Raw genomic sequence first — 19,265 nt, forward strand, 5'->3', positions numbered from 1 at the left:
TTGTTTTGAGAAGAGAAATCTTCCAGCTCTTGACAGTTTGCTCAAAACCATCAGAGAAGGCTGACTTCTCCTTGATTGCAAGTTTAATTACCTCAAATTAAACAATACATCCACTGGCATCCCCCAATAATTAGTAAGGGAATACTACAGAAATTCGTCTTGGGGACACTTACTTACTAGACTAAGGTAGTAAATCCCAGTACGTGCCCCACTTCACGTGAGCTGGCTCCTTACAGCGTCCTGCCTAAACTCTCCGGTAGTGCCCTGCACCCAGTTCACACATTTTGGCTGCTTTCTCCTTCCGTTTTCCCACTGCCCTTGTTTTTCCTTTTTCTTCTAAAGGGAAAAGATCAGGCTTGTTGCTTTGGCCCCTTCAAGCTCGGTCGCCGTCCTTTCATTCTGCTCCCTACAAAAGCCCGGCTCCGATCAAAGATGCTTCCCCCACTGTGCCCCGCGCCGCCGCACACCCAACACGAGCGGGAGAGCGCCGGAACCCGGCCGGTCCCCTCAGGGGTACACACGCCCTGCGGGGGCCCAAGGTGCTGCCACTGCCCCCTCCACAGCAGCTACTTCTGCCCCCGCGGAGGCTCCTTCCCCGCCTCGAGTCTCACCTGCCGCATCAATGCCGCCGTGCAGCTTCCGCGCTCCAGCTCTCCCGCCGGCGGCTGCCTCGGGTCCTCCGGTACCCGTAGCCCCAGGCGTCCCCAGACTGCGCCCCACGCCCGCCAGCTCGGGCGGAGGCCGGCACGTCCTACGACCACTACGGACCTCAGCGGCCCTCCCAGCTTTGCTGTCGGCGAAAGCCCCGCTCCCCGGCCGTGGAAGCGACCTCTCTTTCCTGGGCTCCTCCGAAATCGCGACCGCGGCCCTGGCACCACCAGCTCCCCGTTGGGCCTCAACGACCCCGGCCGGAGCCGCGGCTCCCTGACACCCCGGGCTCGGCCGCGATTCGCCGTCGCCCCACCACCGCGCTCGGCCGCAGAGCGGGCCGCAATGGGCTCCTAGCTGCGGTGGTTCCGCTTCCTCGTCACCCTGCGCCGGGACGAGGAGGCGGGGCAGGACGCGGCGCGCGGACCCAGCTGAGCGCGCCGACGCTCCCCACCCTGGGACCCCAAACAAGGCCTCCCATTGGCTTGCGGCATGTGGGAGCGAGGCGGGGGGCGTGGCCGGGACCCCACGCACGCCAAACAAAGCGCGGCGCGGGACGCGTGACGCAGGCTGACGCAGAGGAAGAGGCGGAGGCGGGGATTCGTCAGAGGGCGAGACGAACTCTGAAAGCTGGCTGGTGATTGGTCAAAGGAAAACCCAATTGAGGGCTTTACAGCTGGGCCTCTGGACATGTTCCAGGCTTCCATTGGTTACGAGGCCACTGATTTGCATATGGCGCTGTGTTTATTCCTGCCGGCGGGGAGCAGTTCTGTTAGGCAGTGCTGCTGGGGTTGGTGAGCGCCAGTGCCGCTCGAGGTCCTCCTCAGAGCGCGGTGTTGCGGCTTTGCCGGCGGCTGCTTCATTTCGTTCGGTTTACTGCTCTGCCAGGCTTCCCTGCGGTCTCTGGTGCTCGGATTTTAGCCTGGTGGTAAAAGCAGTGTGAGGCTCTCCTGTGGCCGTACCCGCTCCCCCAGAGGCCTTCGTAGGCGAGCTCTGGATCGCGGTGCGGAGCTCGATGCTCCCCACTGCCTGACCCGGCAGAGCGTGAAGGGGAGCTCCTGGGGCTTTCCGGGGCCGGGCCTGGGAACTGCCAGGGACGGCGCTGGGGCGTCCTGCCTGGAGTTTCCTCTTCACTGTGCCATCTTTTGATACCGGACGTCCCTGCGCTTCGATTGAAGAATGTACCCCTTCTTGCTAAATTCCCGGTGATTTTAGCAATTTTTGAGGAGGAGAGGCGTGCCAGGGAACGTGGCCAATCTCCATGCTCCTGGAGACTGTAAGCTGGGTCCCCAGCCCAGAATGCCGCTGAGGTATTGTCTGTGCCGGCAGCTTGCTTGGTAGCACGCTTTTCATTAGTTACGGCGGTTAATAGTTTCATATTGTTCATAAAGATTGCAACGGTCAGCGTGAAATCTCCTGAGAAGGGTCCGGTGGCGTTACGACTGCTACACTTCTCGTAAAGGTTGCACTCGCGTGGGACTTCTTTAAAAGAAGCTTTATTGTGCGATGTGTTGAATTAAAGGCGATTGAATTTCATTTGCCAGTGTAGTATTTCGGCCTGTTTTCTGGTGGCTGATGCTTTTATGTGATGACTTCGTGTTAACTGCTAGGAAGAATAATTTCCAGAAGCTTAACAACTAGTACTGTGTGAGATTTTACTGTTTTCCTTAACAAAGTCCTTGTGGCAAGAGCATTAGCTCGTCCTCGGTCTGAAACTTTGTGAGTGTCATAGCAGGAAAGGATTCGTCAGTTTTCTTCTGAGGAAAATCTTTGTGAGCAACCTGAAGGGAGGTTGTAGCCAGGTGGGGTTGGTCTCTTCTCCCAGACAGCCTGTGACAGAGCAGGACACAGTCTCAAGCTGTGCCAGGGGAGGTTTAGGCTGGATGTTAGGAAGAAGTTTTGTGTCCAGTTTTTGTCCTGTTCTGCGCCCCTCAGTTTAGGAAGGATGTTGACTTGCTGGAACGAGTCCAGAGAAGAGCAACAAAGTTGGTGAGGGGTTTGGAACACAAGCCCTATGAGGAAAGACTGAGGGATCTGGGGTTGCTCAGCCTGGAGAAGAGGAGACTCAGGGGAGACCTTAATCACTCTCTACAACTACCTGAAGGGAGGTTGTAGCCAGGTGGGGGTTGGTCTCTTCTCCCAGGCAGCCAGCACCAGAACAAGAGGACACAGTCTCAGGCTGCGCCAGGGGAGGTTCAGGTTGGATATTAGGAAGAAGTTCTATACAGAAAGAGTGATTGCCCATTGGAATGGGCTGCCCGGGGAGGTGGTGGAGTCACCATCATTGGAGGTGTTCAGGAGGAGACTTGATGGGGTGCTTGGTGCCATGGGTTAGCTGTTTGGGTGGGTTGGATTGGTTGATGGGTTGGACGCGATGATCTTGAAGGTCTCTTCCAACCTGGTTTGGTTTATTCTAAATAAGTTCTTCCCAGAGTGATTGGCCTTTGGAATGTGCTGCCCAGGGAGGTGGTGGAGTCACCATCACTGGAGGTGTTTAGGAAGAGACTGGATGGGGTGCTTGGTGCCATGGTTTAGTTGATCAGATGGTGTTGGATGATAGGTTGGACTTGATGATCTCAAAGGTCTTTTCCAACCTGGTTAATTTTATAGCTTAGAAGTAAATGTCTTGATTTAAGCTTCATAAAGGCATCTAAATTCTGGAGCTTTTGGCTCCCAGGGAGAGTGTTGCAAATAGTTATGATGGCGAGCTGAACTTGAACATGCCTTGGGCTCTGCATCGTCTATAAATATGCTGTAAAAGATACCTGTGACTAAGTGTATTGATATAAATTGAACTTGTAAACAAACAAAAAAGATATTAAATTGCTTAATGGTCTTCACTACAGACATTTGCATCTGTGTGGGGCATGTCCAGAGAAGGGCCACAAGGATGATTAGAGGGCTGGAGCACCTCCCCTGTGGGGACAGACTGAGAGAGTTGGGGCTATTCCATCTGGAGGAGAGAAGGCTCCAAGGAGATCTTATTGTGGCCTTCCAGTATCTGAAGGGGGCCTACAAGAAAGCTGGAGAGGGACTTTTTAAGATGGTGGGTAGTGGTAGGACTAGGAGGAATGGAGTCAAACTTGAAGTGGGTAGATTCAGATTGGATGTTAGGAAAAATCTCTTTACTGTGAGGGTGGTGAGACACTGGAACAGGTTGCCCAGGGAGGTGGTAGAAGCCCCATCCCTGGAAGTTTTTAAGGCCAGGTTTAAGGAGGCCATGAACAACCCTGGTCTAGTGTGAAGTCTCCCTTCTCATGGCAGGGGGGTTGGAACTGGATGATCCTTGTGGTCCCTTCCAACCCTGACTGATACTATGATTTAACTCTGCATCTTAATTAGGTTGGGGTTGTTTTGGTTCGGTTTTTTTTTTAGAGGGAATACTTTGCAAGTTGTTTATACTGCAGCACAAAATCACATGGCTTATTTTTGCCACTTGGTTTGACCACAACCAAATCTAACAATACTGACAGGAAATGATGCACTCTGTCTCTACAGTGCCATATATTGCCATGGTGCTTTGCAGAGAGACATGAAGGTATGTTCAGCTCTGCAAGGAGCTCAGAGTCGAAGGCTTCCATTCTCTCTGTATGTGAATAACTTTCTATGCTTGAATAACTCCATTGCCTGAAGTGGACTGTTAAGGTGTGAAACTGCTCATGTGTGTAAATGTTTGTGAAAGAAATACTGAATAAAAAGAAGGAGTTGGACAAGAGCTGAGAGGCAGGGGGTAGGTTGAGATGTCAAAAGACACTTGAACTTTTATGGGGCCTTTTTTAATAGTAGGGAGGGTCCCTGATGTGCTTTGGCAGACCTGCACAGATATAAAATAGGAACAACTTTTCAGCATGTGTTGCCACGGTTTTCTAGAGGAGGGAAGAACATTCACTTGGATTTGCTGCACATCCTGTGTATTTTAAGGTAACAGTAACAAATTGGGGGGCTTTTTACCACTAGAGCAAGCAACGCAGAGCTGTCTGGCAGAAGGACCAAGTTAATACTTTGAGGTTGATATGGAGGTGTTTCTAAACTTGCATCATTACACTAATTATAACGAGAAAATAGGTCCCCAAATATCTTAGATGTGAAAGCCACCAGTATGGTGGTTATTGTCCTGTATTTTCCTTTCAGGTAACTTAGATGCTGCTTCATTTCATACCTTGTTTGTTCTTAAAAGGCTCTGAAGCTGTTTAATCTGGCAAATGGTAGTGGATGATCTTTGTGTTACTAAAGCAGATCTTTCCCATTCAGGTAAGAGGATTTAAAGCAAAGGTCAGACTTCTGTGGTTAATCCTTTATGGCTTACTAAATGGGGAGCACCTAATCACAAGAGGTTGTGTTGTTTTGGTTTGTGTTTTTTTTGCTCAGCATCCCTCCCCTTGGAGGAAGGGGTGAAAAGCACTCCGTGTGATTGTGCTGCTGAAGCCTGTTCTATGCCTGTCCTGGGAATTCAGGCACTCAGAACTGTCAGGCATCTTTCTGAGTGCAGTGTTTGGGAGGGAAGATCTTAGGATTCTGGGATGGCCTGTTGTTGGTTTGCCCATCTAGGATACGAATCCTTCACAATAGGGCTGCCCTGTTGGATATTAGAGGGCAGAGAATAATTTCCAGTTAAGCCTGCATGAGTAGGAATATGCAGTGTAGTAGTTGGACAAATTGTTGTGTAACGTTGAACCAGGCAAATATGAAAGCTGTGAAGACTGTCGCTTGAGCCGAGAGAGAGGGCCCCGGGCTGCCGGCGGGACGCGGGAACCACGGGGAGCGCGCCGGCTCCTCTCGCGCTCGGCACTTTCCGTCTCTCTCCGCTGTGCCAGCCCACAGCTTCGGTAGTTTCCGTGACTCTTCGGCTACAATTCGGGCGTTTCCGCGCCAGGGGCGCTCCCGGTTGTCAGGGGTAACGCAAAGCATCGCGGAGCGAGTGCGGCCTTCAGGGTTGGCGTCGCGCTCCGGGGCCGCCAGCAGGTAAGAGCGGGTGGGGAGGACTGTCCCCGCTGGGGTTAGCCCGAGCGAAGGTTCCGGGAGCACTCAGCGGCTTGGCCGGCTTCTTCTCGGCCAGTCTGGGCCTGTCCTGAGAGAGGCGTCGGTCGCGGTGAGCCCGAGGCTCCGGGGCGGCCAGGCCGCTGCCTGCGGTTGCCCCGAGCTCGGGTGGGTCCGGCGGTACGGCCGGGGAGCGCGAAGGCAGCGGGCGGGAGCGCGAAGGCAGCGGGCGGGAGCGCGCTTCCCGCGCCGGGAGCCGCAGCCGCAGCCCGCTTTGCTTTGTGTGCAACAAACTGCTCCCTCTCGGCCCACGGGCCCCACGCGAGTCTCGGCCCACGGGCAGCGCTGCCCGAATCGGGCTGGGCCCCACCGGGGGTGTTTCTCACCCACTGCCCTCCATGCCGGTTCAGGGTTTAACCGGATTTTTGCTCTTTGCTCTTAACATTTCACTAGTTCAAGCGTGTTTCGTGGTTAACCATCTTTTCCTGGCAGCTCTCAGATTTGTGTTCTAAATGTTCTTTCTTTAAAACATTTTGAAATTCAAAAGCGTTTCTTATAGTTAGAGAACCAAAAAACACAAGCCCAACGTTTTAGTATAGGGAGCTTCAGGGCTTGTCAGGGAAACATCACAGCAATGCCTACAGAAAACTCATCCATGAATACCCTGGTGATGGGTTGTGTGGTAAGCTGGTGGCTGGAAGCAGTTCCACAGTAACAAACCTAACCTCTCTTAGATGCTAATGTTGGCATATAGAGCATAAAAGTAGCATTTCGTGAGCTATTATCGAAGACAGAATAGCATAATTAAGACAGATAATTGTTTCCTGAGCACTCTCACAATAATGAGGTTTCTCCTCATGTTGAGGTGGAACTTCCTGTGTTCCAGTCTGTATCCATTGCCCATTGTCCTATCACACTACTGAAAAGAGCCTGACCCCTTCTTCTTGCCCCCCACCCTTCAGATACTCATAAATATCAGTAAGATTCTCTCTGTCCTCTCTTTTCCACACTAATTAGCCCCAAGTCTCTCAGCCTTTCCTCATCAGACGGATGTTCAAGTCCCTTCATCATCATTGTAGCCTCTGTTGGACACTCTGATACAGCCCTATCTCTCTTGATCTGGGGAGCCCAGAACTGGACACAATCCAGATGTGGTCTCAACAGGGCAGAGTAGAGGGGGAGAAGAAGTTCCCTTGACCTGCTGGCCACACTCTTGTGAATGCACACCAGGAGGCCATTTGCCTTCTTGGCCAGTAGGGCACATTGCAGTCCTTTGGACAACTTACATATATAGCGCTTGTCTTTTCTGTATAGTGTCTGTGCCATGTATTTCAGCATAGCTGCTGGAAGTGTTTGTTCTCCCTGCACAGGTTTGCAGCTGCTATGGCTGTGTACGTGGATCACTGGACAGAACCTCCTGAGTCGGTTGCCTCCCCTTCCCGTATAGTGTGGCACCCCCTTCATCCGCTCCTGGCAGTTGGTTCCATCACCACATCATCTGGGGGCTGTGTGGATATCTACCTGGAACAGGTCAACAATCAGCAATTAATCCAGCAAAATGAACTTGATACCACTTTACTGACTTGAAACTTCACCTTTTTCATGTATATATTTGCAGCCTCAGGCTCCCTCTCTCTGGGTTTTAGTTACTCTCCTTGTCCTGTGGCAGCTGGGACATGTCAGATTCATCAGCTACTGATTACATGCATTTTATGAGAAGGTCTTCATAACTTTAAATTCATCTTTCCATTGAAATTTAATTTTTACAGCCTTTAAGTCCTTTTTTTGTGGTGGTTACTGATTTGCTTTGTGCTTATAAATAAAATGGACACCGCTCCTCTTAAAAAACCAGAACCAACTCTGAGTGAATAAAGTGTACTAAGAAATGTAAATTAAAAAAAATCATTCCTCTGCCTTGAGACTGAACTGATTTGCCAGACTCAGCTTGTTCCATCTGAGTGGGTTGTTTCCTAGCAGAGTTTCTGCCTGTGGATGGATATTTCCTTTGCATGCTCTGAAATTCACACAAGAGGCTTGTGTGGGACTTGGCTTTGCATAATTTTCAGGCAAAAAAAAGTGTGCTGCTGAGGGAAATGATAGTACAGCTAGCTAGCAGCAGGGATGCTGGCAAGGTTGAAGTCTGTTAATCTAAGCAGCCTATGAAATATCTGCTTTTCAAAGTGTAGGAAGAAAAATTGTCATCCAAATCTTGGAAATGAAAGAATGAGTGAATGGAGAGGGTAAATGATTTGCAAACTGGATTCAAAGGGAGGTCTACCCTGCTGTTTGAGCATTAGGTTATTCTGTGTCCTCCATGAGGACCCTTAGTCTTTTGCAAGAGTTGGTTTGTTTGTAGGTTGTTTTTGTTGTTGGGGTTTTTTTTTTTGCCTTGAGATGTGCTTGGATTCATCTTATCTTTTCTACCGGAGTAAAGGCTTTGATAGCCAGCAAGAGCTGCTGCTGTGCTGCAGGCTGGAAGAGCAGAACGAGGCAGTAACTCGATGCTGCTTTGTTGTCATTAGCAGTTTCCAAGTGGATGTGCTGCGTGTTATAACGTGGTTTTATGTCTGTGAAATACCTTGCAGAGAATTTGTATGGCCACTTCATATCTCTTGCAGGAAGCTCTTGATTGCCAGTCCTTTGTCACAGAAAAATGTCTTGTTGATTGGGAAGCGAGTCTGAAGCTCTGGCTGCGTCCTTTCCCTGAGGGTTGCGCTTTATTTCCATTTGCAGGGAGAACATGTGTCAGATACACACGTTGAGAGAAGCTTTCATGTCACATCACTTTCCTGGCACCCTTCCAGACCCATCCTTGCAGCAGGCTGGGAGACAGGAGAAGTTGTGATACTTAACAAACAGGACAAGGAGCTGCACACTGTACCACTGAACCACGATGCCAAAATTACAGTCCTGGACTGGAGTCCAAATGGTTCCTGCCTCGTATCTGGTGATAGGGTGAGTGGTTGGAATGACAAATGTGTGGAACATGCTGTTGCAAGCTTTCTGATGGTACAAATGAAAAGGTTGGGGTGTCCCTCAGAACTGAGTTTGCAACTGGGTTTTCTGGGTACAGGATGGGATAGCTAGAACAGGAGGGAAAGAATGTCAGAGTGCAGTGAGTGACCTGTTGCCTGTTTCTAGCACGGCGTCCTGGTGCTCTGGAGGATGGACCAGCGAGGCAGAGTGCAAGGTCCTGCCCTGCTGAAGCAGGAGTTTGGAAAAGGTCTCTCTCACTGTGTCTTTCGACCACCCCCTCCTGGCGAGTAAGTACTGGGCCCTGGCACAGCACTGGCAAACCAGGGCTGTCTTTGTTCATAATTTCATACTTTCATTCAGGGTTGGAAGGGACCACAAGGATCATCTAGTTCCAACTCCCCTGCCATGGGCAGGGACACCCCACACTAGATCAGGCTGGACAGAGCCTTGTCCAGCCTGGTCTTAAACACCCCCAGGGACGGGGCCTCGACCACCTCCCTGGACAACCCATTCCAGGGCTTCACCACTCTCACAGTGAAGATCTTCCTCCTCACATCTAGCCTGAATCTCCCCACCTCCAGCTTCATTCCATTCCCCCTAGTCCTATCACTACCTGAGATCCTGAGAAGTCCTTCCCCAGCCTTCCTGTAGGCCCCCTTCAGATACTGGAAGGCCACAATTAGGTCACCTCGGAGCCTTCTCTTCTGCAGACTGAACAGCCCCAACTCTTTCAGTCTGTCCTCACAGGAGAGGTGCTCCAGCCCTCTGATCATCCTTGTGGCCCTTCTCTGGACACGTTCCAGCACCTCCACATCCCCCCTGTAATAGGGGCTCCAGAACTGGAGGCAGTACTCCAGGTGGGGTCTCACCAGGGCTGAATAGAGGGGGAGGATCATCTCCCTCGACCTGCTAGCCACACTTCTTCTGATGCAGCCCAGGATCTGATTGGCTTTGCGGGCTGCAAGTGCACACTGAGAGCTCCTGTTGAGCTTCTTGTCCACCAGCACCCCCAAGTCTCTCTCCTCAGGGCTACTTTCCAGCCAGTCACTGCCCAGCCTGTGTTTGTGCCTGGGATTGCCTCGACCCAGATGCAGGACCCTGCACTTGCTCTTATTGAACTTTGTGAGGTTGGCTTGTGCCCACCTCTCCAGCCTGTCAAGGTCCCTCTGGATGGCCTCCCTTCCCTCCAGCGTGTCTGCTGCACCACACAGCTTGGTGTCATCAGCAAACTTGCTGAGGGTGCACTCAATGCCACTGTCCATGTCCCCCACAAAGATGTTGAACAAGACAGGTCCCAGGACTGATCCCTGAGGGACTCCGCTTGTCCCTGGCCTCCACTGGGACATGGAGCCATTGACAGCCACTCTTTGGGTGCGGCCATCAAGCCAGTTCCTTATCCATCTAGTGGTCCACCCATCAAACCCATGTGTCACCAGTTTGGAGACCAGGATGTGGATTTGGAGACCAGGATGTTATGGAACCAGGATGTTCCATAGAGATGATCCTACTTGCAGACAAGCCTTTTAGAAACAGATAAAGAAGTTGTTCTCCTAACTGTCCTTTTATATTCTTGTTCTTCTCCCACTCCAGTAGCTGGCTATTTGTGTCCTGTGTACAGCAATGGGTCTCTTCCATTTGTTTGTACTGTTCTCTCTGTTGCTGTTGACTCTTTGTCCTTGAATTCCTGTAATTAGCAGTGATTAGGAAAAGCAGAAAGCATGCTGAAAACACAATTGCCCATTCAATTAAAAGTCAGTTCTTAAACATGATTTTTTTCCCTCTCCAAGTAAGAGCTAGGAAACAGCCACTTCAATTTCACATCTCTGCAAAAATAATGATGTTTATGGGGAAAATGTGGAACAAGGCAAATGAAAACTAGTATTAATGTTTTGCTTTGTCTTTTTGAGCTTGTCCTTTCTCACTCATTGTGTGAAATGTCTTTGTTCTCTTTTTATAATGTGTTTGAATAACTACTCACCATTCTTTGAGATGGAAAGTGCTCTCTTTAGATATGGAGTTGGAAATCAAAGTGTCTTTGTTTTCAGGGACTTTGTACAGCTGGCAAAAGCAGCTGTGAGTGGGGATGAGAAGGCCTTGGATATGTTTAACTGGAGAAAAGCTGGAACAGGAGCACCTGTGAAGATGGGACTCCAGGAGGGGGTCTCCTTCTTTATCACTTTGACAGATGGTAAGAGCTGAACTACTTTTCCATGCTGGTGGAAATATGTTTCCTTGATGCTTCAAAACAGCTCAGTGCACAATAGCCCTGATTTCATAGATCCAACACGTAGAGTATCCCCATATACCCATCATATTCATATATCCAACAGGGTAGAATATTCATAGGAGTTGAAGAATGTTTGGTAAGAGGGAATGAATACAATTATTAAAAGCCTCCAAGGGGGCACCACAGGTATTGCATTACTCAGCTTCCTGAAGGGGTGAGTGTAAGGAGTTATTTCTAACACTAAAATTAGAAGTTGGCAGCTTTTGGTGCAAAGCTTCAAAATAACACATGGGTCACAGCTGTTTTGTTCACGTTGGGTTTTTTCCCTTGGTGTGTGTTTGTTTGGGGTTCTTTTGTTTGGTTTTGTGTGTGTGTGGTTTTTCTAGGGATGGACAAATTCTACTAAAACATACCTTTGAAAATCAATTATTACTTTTCCCACTTTTTTTTCTCACTCTTTGAAATGATACTTTGGCCTAAGGAAGAAAAAATAAGTCTGAGTCTCTGTTTTGTTTGTTTTCTTCCCTGTCATTTGTCTGTTCTCATTCTGGGTACTGGTCTGCTCTGAGCTCACTGTCTTCCTAGCCCTGTTTTGATGCCTTCTGTCTCATTGGCCTGCTATCTCTTTGGACTGGAGGCAGGATGTGGGTTACAAGTATTGTACTGAGTGTTTCTGCTAGGTGATTCGAGTGTGTAATCCTCTCAGGTGTTAACTACTCCAGACCCCACCTAAGTTAGGCTAGTTCTGCAGCTCCATTACAGTTTGAGTCAGTTTACACTCTCAAGAATGAAATCCATCATCTATATCAGTATTATGCAGGAGTGACACTGTTCAGCTGCAGAACAGTGAGCTGTACCTTCGTTTGGTTTTTGAATTTCAAGCCTCTTGACTAGATATAAACCATTTAAATGGAAAAGAGAGGGAGCACTTAAATGTGCGAGGAGAGAATCTGCGAGTAGCTGTGCCTGGCGCTCAGAGCAGCTGTTGTGATGGTGCACAGCTCCATCTAGGGCTGGGATCTGTCTCCTGCAGGTGGCTGTCCACATCGTGTTTCTTGCACCTCCTTCAAACTTCACAGATTGCATCGGGTTGGAAGGGACCCTCGAAGGTCATCTTGTCCAACCCCTCCTGCAGTCAGCAGGGACACTTCCAACTAAGGTCAGGCTGTCCATGGCCACATCAAGCCTGACCTTGAATCTCTCCAGGATAGGGATTCAACCACATCCCTGGGAAACCTGTTCCAGTATCTTGCCGCTCTCATTGTGAAGATCTTCCTCCTGATATCCAACCTAAATCTATCCTGCTCTGATGTCAAAACATTGCCCATTGTCCTATCACCAGAGACCTTTCCCAGTCCCTCCCCAGCCTTTCTGTAGGCCCCCCTCAGATGCTGAAATACAGCTCTAAGATCACAGTGTCACTTAGGTTGGAAAGGACCTCGAGGATCATCAAGTCCAACCTATCAACACAGACCCCATGACTAGACCATGGCACCAAGTGCCACGTCCAGTCTCCCCTTGAACGCCACCAGGGCCGATGACTCAACCACCTCCCCGGGCAACCCGTTCCAATGACGAATGACTCGCTTGGTGAAGAACTTCCTCCTCACCTTGAGTCTAAACCTCCCCTGGCACAGCTTGAGACTGTGTCCCCTTGTTCTGGTGCTGGTTGCCTGGGAGACCAAATCTCTGAAGCCTTCTGTCTTCCAGGCTGAGCAGCCCCAGCTCCCTCAGCCTGTCCCCACAGCAGAGGTACTCCAGCCCTCTGATCATCTTTGTGCCTTCTCTAGATGCACACAATCTCACCATCCCCCAGCCTGGATTGCTATTGAGGGTTACCCTCAACTAGGTGTAGGGCCTTGCACTTTGCCTCATTGAACCTCATGATATTCTCCTCAGTCCACCTCTCCAGGCTGTCCAGGTCCTTTAGGATGGATCCCATCTTTCAGTCTAGGTTGATTTGGGCATATCTATTTTGGCTCTAGTTCTTAATCTAGTTAGTGATGTGTCAGAGCTTCAGAATCAGTTAATGTTTTCATAATGCTTAAATATGAACTGTAATTTAAAGTTGGAATTCTCAGCCTGAGCTTGTTTCATAGTAAATGAATGAGGAACTTGAGGAATGTTTTATTTAACTGTAAACTAAAAACTATGCCTTGATTGTATGTACTACAGGTTCTGTGCATTATGTGAATGAGAAAGGGAAGATAAAGCATGTGCTGTCCACAGACAGTCAAGTCCAAAAACTTCTGTTCATGGAGAAAAGAGATCTTTTAGTTGTAATAACAGAGACTCTGCAGTTGTCTCTGCATGCAGTTACCCTTGAGGGAGAGGCAGAAGAGCTGATAAAGGTAAGAGTCAGAATACAGAGTGAAGTTTCAGTGTTTAATGTTTAGAAGTATTTGTTAGGGTTTAATTATTACTTACTCTGCTTGCAACTCTCATGTGTTTCTCAGATAATGCCTTGATGAGTAAATGCTGAGCTTGCAATAGATGGTTTTCATCTTGCTTTCCTCTTTTTTTCTTTCTTCTTTTCTGTGCTAACCATTCTACACTTCATTTACCTTGCCTTATTGAATTAGAGAAGGATTGAGAATTCCAGTATAATGAAATACTTGTTAAAATGTCTTGTGCATAAACAGCTGATAACCCCCATCCTTGACTTTTGTTAGCATCAGTCCCTCTGAGCTGTTTTGTCTTTCAGATTAGTAGGAGCAGTACCTGCTCCTGGTGGTAGTGTCTATGCCTGCAAATCACAGAATCACCAAGGTTGGAAGAGACCTCAAGGATCATCGAGTCCAACCTGTCACCACAGACCTCATGACTAAACCATGGCACCAAGTGCCACATCCAATCCCCTCTTGAACACCTCCAGGGATGGTGACTCCACCACCTCCCTGAGCAGCACATTCCAATGGCCAATTCCTCTTTCTGTGAAGAACTTTCTCCTCACCTCCAGCCTAAACCTCCCCTGGTGCAGCCTGACACTGTATCCTCTTGTTCTGGTGCTGGTTGCTTGAGAAAAGAGATCAACTCCCTCCATGCTACAACCACCCTTCAGGTAGTTGTAGACAGCAATATGGTTTCCCCTGAGCCTCCTCTTCTCCAGGCTGAACAGTCCCAGCTCCCTCAGCCTCTCCTTGTAGGGCTTGTGCTCAAGGCCTCTCCCCAGCCTCGTTGCCAGTGAGAGCTGGTTTAGTTCTCACATTCTGAAAGTGCTCCTCCCACCTGCAAAGGCTAGAAAGTTTTTAAGGAATAGCAACCCATAAGTCACAGAATCACAAATGATAATGAGGTGATCCAAAAGATATTGTGCAGGGGCAAAACCCGAACTGACCTCGTCCAAGAAGTTATTATTAAGTAAAATAATTAAGTAAAATGTACTCTTGGAGAATGCTGCTTGCAGGGTGGAACCCAAATCTTTGCCTTCCTCCGAGATACTCTTTCTTTCAAAGACAGGAGAAAGCTGAGCAGGAGTGCTCTGAGCAACCTGATCTAGTGTGAGGTGTCCCTGTCCGTGGCAGGGAGGTTGGAACTGAATGATCCTTGAGGTCCCTTCCAACCCCGACAACTCTGATTCTATGATTGCTTACTTCTGACTAGAGCAACATTTGGTATTTCACATTTCCAAGCAATCTATCAAATTCTAAGAGAAAGCCTAGTATAAGAGGAAAAAACCATCTGCTTCTTACCTACTTAATTAGCCCACTACAAGGCTTCTTTTGTTAAATTTATACATCATCTCCTTCATGGATTTGGTGGTGATCACTGTCTGAGAGACACTATTGGTCTGTCTGAAGTGAGATACAGGTCTAGTTATTCTTATAGTTTAACTTTTTAGCCAACTTAGGCAATTCAGATGCTTACTGTTTTTTTTTCTTAATGTGTTCCTCCTATGTCCTGTAAATGAATTTCTTTCCTTCTGGATCACAGGTGAAGTTGAGTGGGAAGACAGGTCACTGTGCAGACATCATTTTAATAGACCATAGCCTCATCGTTACAGCACTAGGCGAGGCAGTCCTCAGGTAAGGATCCTGTTTTAAAGCTGTTCTGGCAGCCTGTGGGAAAAGTGTTAGCTGAAAGGTTTATGGGCTGCAATGCACTGAATGTTGCACTGAACTGGAGGTTTATAAAGCAATAATGAAAAAAACTCCCCAGATTTACTGCTTTGTATTGAAATGAAGAGAGGAATGAATCAAGAAGTCTGTTTCCTTGCAGGCTGAAATGAATTCTTGGTATACAGCTATATTGTGTTTTGTCAGGCAGTGCTACCCAAACCTGCTGGTTTCTGCATGCTGTTACTGGTTTCTTCTGAGAATGCATCCATGTGGCATTTTTACCTGAAACAGCCATTTTGCTGTTCTTTCCATTGCTGCCTGATTCTTAGGATAGTCCTGGTATCAGCAATGGGGAAAAAAAGAAGTGCTTGCATTTCAGGATGTTTTTCTGTTACTGTAATACAAGACAAGTATTTTGCTTACTTCTAGCCCTACTTCTTTAAATGAAGTCTGTTACTTTGCCATACTGCTGTGGAACCAGGCTCTGTAGTTTTTACCTTTTTGCCTCTTTTCCCCCTGTCTTTACTATGACTTGCTCTACAGGTTTAACTTTTTTTGGGGGGTGGAGGCTCCATTCATATTCCATTGCCATCAGTAGCTCACTTTCTGGAGGATATCAAAGACCAGCAATGAAGAAAGCATGTGTTTAATGAAAATGCTTTGATGTGGAAAATGCTTCTGGAATCCAAAAGGCTACTGGTTAACCAAGGAACTTTCTTAAAACAGAGGAGGAAGTATAAGAAGGGAGGAGGAAAAATGCAACTAGAGCTCCAATATTTTTCTTAAAGCTGGTTTTGCCTCTGATTTGTTCATAAGAGAATATCAAAAAACATGCTGCAGATTGAAATGTCAAAGGAAAAGGAAGGAGATGGTTAAGAAATTCACATTCCAGGGGCAGCTGCTGGCAATTTAATAAATTGAGTGATCTAGACACTATGGAAATAGGAAATCAATGCTGTGTACAGCATCCTACTGACTGTGTTTAGCAAGGCACGTGGAAGGCAAAGCGTTGTTAACACTCTTGTTTCGTGTGCCTTAGGTTCTGGGATTTGGAGCGGGATGAGAACTATGTGCTCTCTCCAGATGTGCAGTTTGGCTTTGAGGCAGGAGAATGCATTAACTGTGTTTCATACTGCAGTGCTAGAGGTGAGAAATAACACAGCAGCTGTGAGCTCTGGGTCTTCAGCCTTGTCACACCTCAGCCTTCAGTGTCCTGTAGTCAGTTCAGTGTGTTTGGCTTGCTACTGAGGGTTTCAGTAACACTGTGATGTAGAAGTTGCAGTCAGGAGTGTGCTTCTGAAGGTGCACTGAGACCAGGCTCACCACACTTGGTCTCAATGTGAAGTTGCCTCATTGCATGCAACCTGGATTCCTTTTAATGGCACTGAACTGGTACAAGTACTCCTGGAGTGCACCTAATGCACTCCAGTAAGTGAGAGTCTACAAGCTCACACCAGAGCTAATGCAAAGTAGAACTAATCAAGCATGCATAGTGTGCACATGAGGTCCTTAGAACTGATGCTTTCTACAGAACTACTTCTGTGTGTGTAATGCTTTAGTGCAAGGAGGTTCAAGTCAATCCATGACAGTGTCACCTTGTTTGCCAGGCTTGGCATAGCTACTCTGCTAGAACAGCTCTCAGTGGTGACTTGCCCATGGCAACTACAAGACCAGCTATTCAAAAGTAAATGGTGAAAATGAAATCCTTGTCTGATAAACTTAAAAGATCACTTCATCTGGTAGCTTAGTACATGGGCCTTGCCATCTGAAACTTCTGCCACTTTTCCCCCAGAAAGTGTCTTCAGTTCAGGACTAGAATGCTGGCCTGCAGGGAGGCAAAGAAATGGATGCTGCTAGGCAAAGGCTTCTCAGTACCTCAGAACCAGAGCTAGACTTGCTGCTTTGTGGGTTTGTTTTTCTGAAGCATAAGATATGAAATGCCTAAAAGGTTTGTGAATGGCAGGTCTTCTAGCAGCTGGTACCAACAAAGGGAGAGTAGCTATGTGGAGGAAAGCAGCAGGATCCGCTCAGAGTGTACGGGCATTGGAGGGCAAGGAGAAGTGGAGGCTCCAGGCACCTACAGAACTTGAAGGAAATGTCACTCAGATAAAGGTAAGATCTGAAAGAGTCTTCTTACATGTTGGTAGGACTTCACACACATCAGAGGAGGAGATGGTCTTTATGAAACAAGTGACTGTGGTCACTATTATGGAGAAGCCCTGTAGTTGCTTTGAGGTAGTAGGGCTCTGCATATGTATAAAAATGTTTATTCTGTTCTCCCCCTTGTCATCTGTCCTGGGACCTTGCTGGGACTGTTTCAGCTCTGAGATGAAATTGTTGTGGTTTGTTCTCTTGTTTTATTATTTTTTGGTTCTGCTCTTCCTGTTGTGTGCAGTGGGGCTCCCGAAAAAACCTGCTGGCAGTGAACACCATCAGCTCTGTGGTGATCCTCAGTGAGCAGGCCATGTTGTCTCACTTTCATCAGCAAGTGGCTGTGGTACAGGTGTCTCCCAACCTGTTCAATGTGACCACCTTCAGCACAGGAACCACGCACAGCCTCCACGTTGATGTGAAAGTTAACGGAGTCTTCGCTACTAAGGTTAATTGGGGAGGGCTTAATTGATTTACTTCATTGCTGGGTTCCTGGAGACCAAACTGAAAGTCTTTAACATAAACCTGCTTTGATGCTCAATTTATTGTATAATGGACATTTTGTTATGATGCTGTGACAGAGCTGATTTTCAGATAGCACAGTGACTCTGTAACTCTCTGGGTGCTGACCACGGAACTTTAGAGTTACCAGAAGCCTTCCTAGGCAAGATGCAGAGGAACTAATGAATAGTGGCTCTTAAGTGGAAGGTCTTGCTGTGTTAGTGCATGAATTCCTGCATGATTCCAAAAGAAACTGAAGGTACATATATTCTTTTGCTTTTTCTTTCTTTTGGTTGGATTAGGATGCTGTGGTATTCTGGAATGGGAAGCAAGTTACTCTCTTTGAACATTCAGGAGATACCTTCACAAGTGCAGGTAGGACTTGGAGCACTGAGTGGGGTTGCAGTGGTTCTCCTTCAAAGTTAACACCTGCTTTTCATTTGTGATGGATGAATGGCACTTCAGAGAAGGGCCATGAGGATGATCAGAGGGCTGGAGCACCTCTCCTATGAGGACAGTTGGGGCTGTTCAGTCTGGAGAAAAGAAGGCTCTGAGGTGACCTCATTGTGGCCTTCCAGTATCTGAAGGGGGCCTACAAGAAGGCTGGGGAGGGACTCCTTAGGATATCAGGTAGTGATAGGACTAAGGGAAATGGAATGAAGCTGGAGGTGGGGAGATTCAGGTTGGATCTGAGGAGGAAGTTCTTCCCCATGAGAGTGGTGAAACCCTGGAATGGGTTGTCCAGGGAGGTGGTTGAGACCCCATCCCTGGAGGTGTTTAAGGCCAGGCTGGATGAGGCTCTGGCCAGGCTGATGTAGTGTGGGGTGTCCCTGCCCATGGCAGGGGGGTTGGAACTAGGTGATCCTTGTGGTCCCTTCCCACCCTGACTGATTCTATGATTAATGGCCATGGTGGTCTCAGGTTGATGGTTGGACTCGATGACCTCAGAGGTCTTTTCTAACCCAAACAGTTCTGTGATAGCTGACAGACCGTAATCACAAGTGCAAAGTGGAAAACATTATTAACAGTCTTCATATTCCCAGTTTTGCAGAGCAGAGAGGTTAGGATGTAAAAATCAGCACCAGAAACAGAACTCAAATACCAGCTCCTGCACCTGTGCTTTGTTCACTGAATATATTTCACTAAGACTTCAGAGAATGATGGGATGCTAGGGGTTGGAAGGGTTTGGGGTAAGATAGTGGAAATGGATTGCTTTGTTGCTGGGTTTGGTGGTAGTGGTATTTTGTTTGGTTGTTTTTTTTTTCACCTTTTAAAACCTCTGTTTATTGTAGTGATAGTTTTCTTGTGATTGTTCCAGGCTCTTTTCTTTGTGACTCTCCAGTTCTGGCCCTTCATGGAGACAATCTGTACACAGTTGAGCCGTATCGGGTCCAGGTCCGCACCTGGCAGGTAAGGGCTGATGAAGTCATGAAGGAATGAATGTGTCACATTGATTTCAAAGATTGGTGTTAACAGCTTCAGTGGGTGTTCCATAAATCTATTAACTCTGCCTTTGTCCTGTTTCAGCAGGAAGACCTTTGACATTTTGTGTTCCTTACAAAGCACTTTAAATGCTGCTGCGCTGTGACTGGGAAGTGTTTGTGAAAGAACACAGGGTCAGGCTTTAAGAGGATCAAAACTGCATGCAGGTTGAATGTGTACTTTGTTGGCAGGAAAATGAACATACTGATTGTTCTTACAAGATAATGAAAAATATCCCCTGCCCA

General features: G+C 47.9%; 2 protein-coding genes across 3 annotated transcripts in view; one reads left to right on the top strand and one right to left on the bottom strand.

The window, feature by feature from the left end:
• CRAMP1 (cramped chromatin regulator homolog 1) overlaps nt 1-1,114 on the bottom strand; it is a 44,689-nt gene extending 43,575 nt beyond the window's left edge. The window contains exon 1 of the mRNA XM_068147010.1: nt 612-1,114. The gene's annotated coding sequence lies outside the window, so the exon portion shown is untranslated. The remainder of the gene's footprint in view (nt 1-611) is intronic.
• A 4,207-nt stretch (nt 1,115-5,321) lies between these two features.
• The window catches only part of IFT140 (intraflagellar transport 140), a 70,764-nt gene continuing 56,820 nt past the window's right edge, over nt 5,322-19,265 (top strand). The window contains exons 1-12 of one of the 2 annotated variants that reach the window (XM_068147012.1): nt 5,322-5,610; nt 6,996-7,155; nt 8,359-8,580; nt 8,767-8,888; nt 10,647-10,789; nt 13,004-13,179; nt 14,762-14,853; nt 15,926-16,032; nt 16,850-16,998; nt 17,282-17,485; nt 17,841-17,913; nt 18,857-18,948. In XM_068147012.1, coding sequence (XP_068003113.1) covers nt 7,009-7,155; nt 8,359-8,580; nt 8,767-8,888; nt 10,647-10,789; nt 13,004-13,179; nt 14,762-14,853; nt 15,926-16,032; nt 16,850-16,998; nt 17,282-17,485; nt 17,841-17,913; nt 18,857-18,948 — 1,527 coding nt within the window. In that variant the 5' untranslated portion in view covers nt 5,322-5,610; nt 6,996-7,008. The remainder of the gene's footprint in view (nt 5,611-6,995; nt 7,156-8,358; nt 8,581-8,766; nt 8,889-10,646; nt 10,790-13,003; nt 13,180-14,761; nt 14,854-15,925; nt 16,033-16,849; nt 16,999-17,281; nt 17,486-17,840; nt 17,914-18,856; nt 18,949-19,265) is intronic. The other variant, XM_068147013.1, reaches the window with a different exon arrangement.

Source organism: Melanerpes formicivorus, unplaced genomic scaffold, assembly GCF_026170545.1.
Source record: "Melanerpes formicivorus ecotype bairdi unplaced genomic scaffold, bMelFor1.0.p_v2 SCAF_14, whole genome shotgun sequence".
NCBI classification, from domain to species: domain Eukaryota; kingdom Metazoa; phylum Chordata; class Aves; order Piciformes; family Picidae; genus Melanerpes; species Melanerpes formicivorus.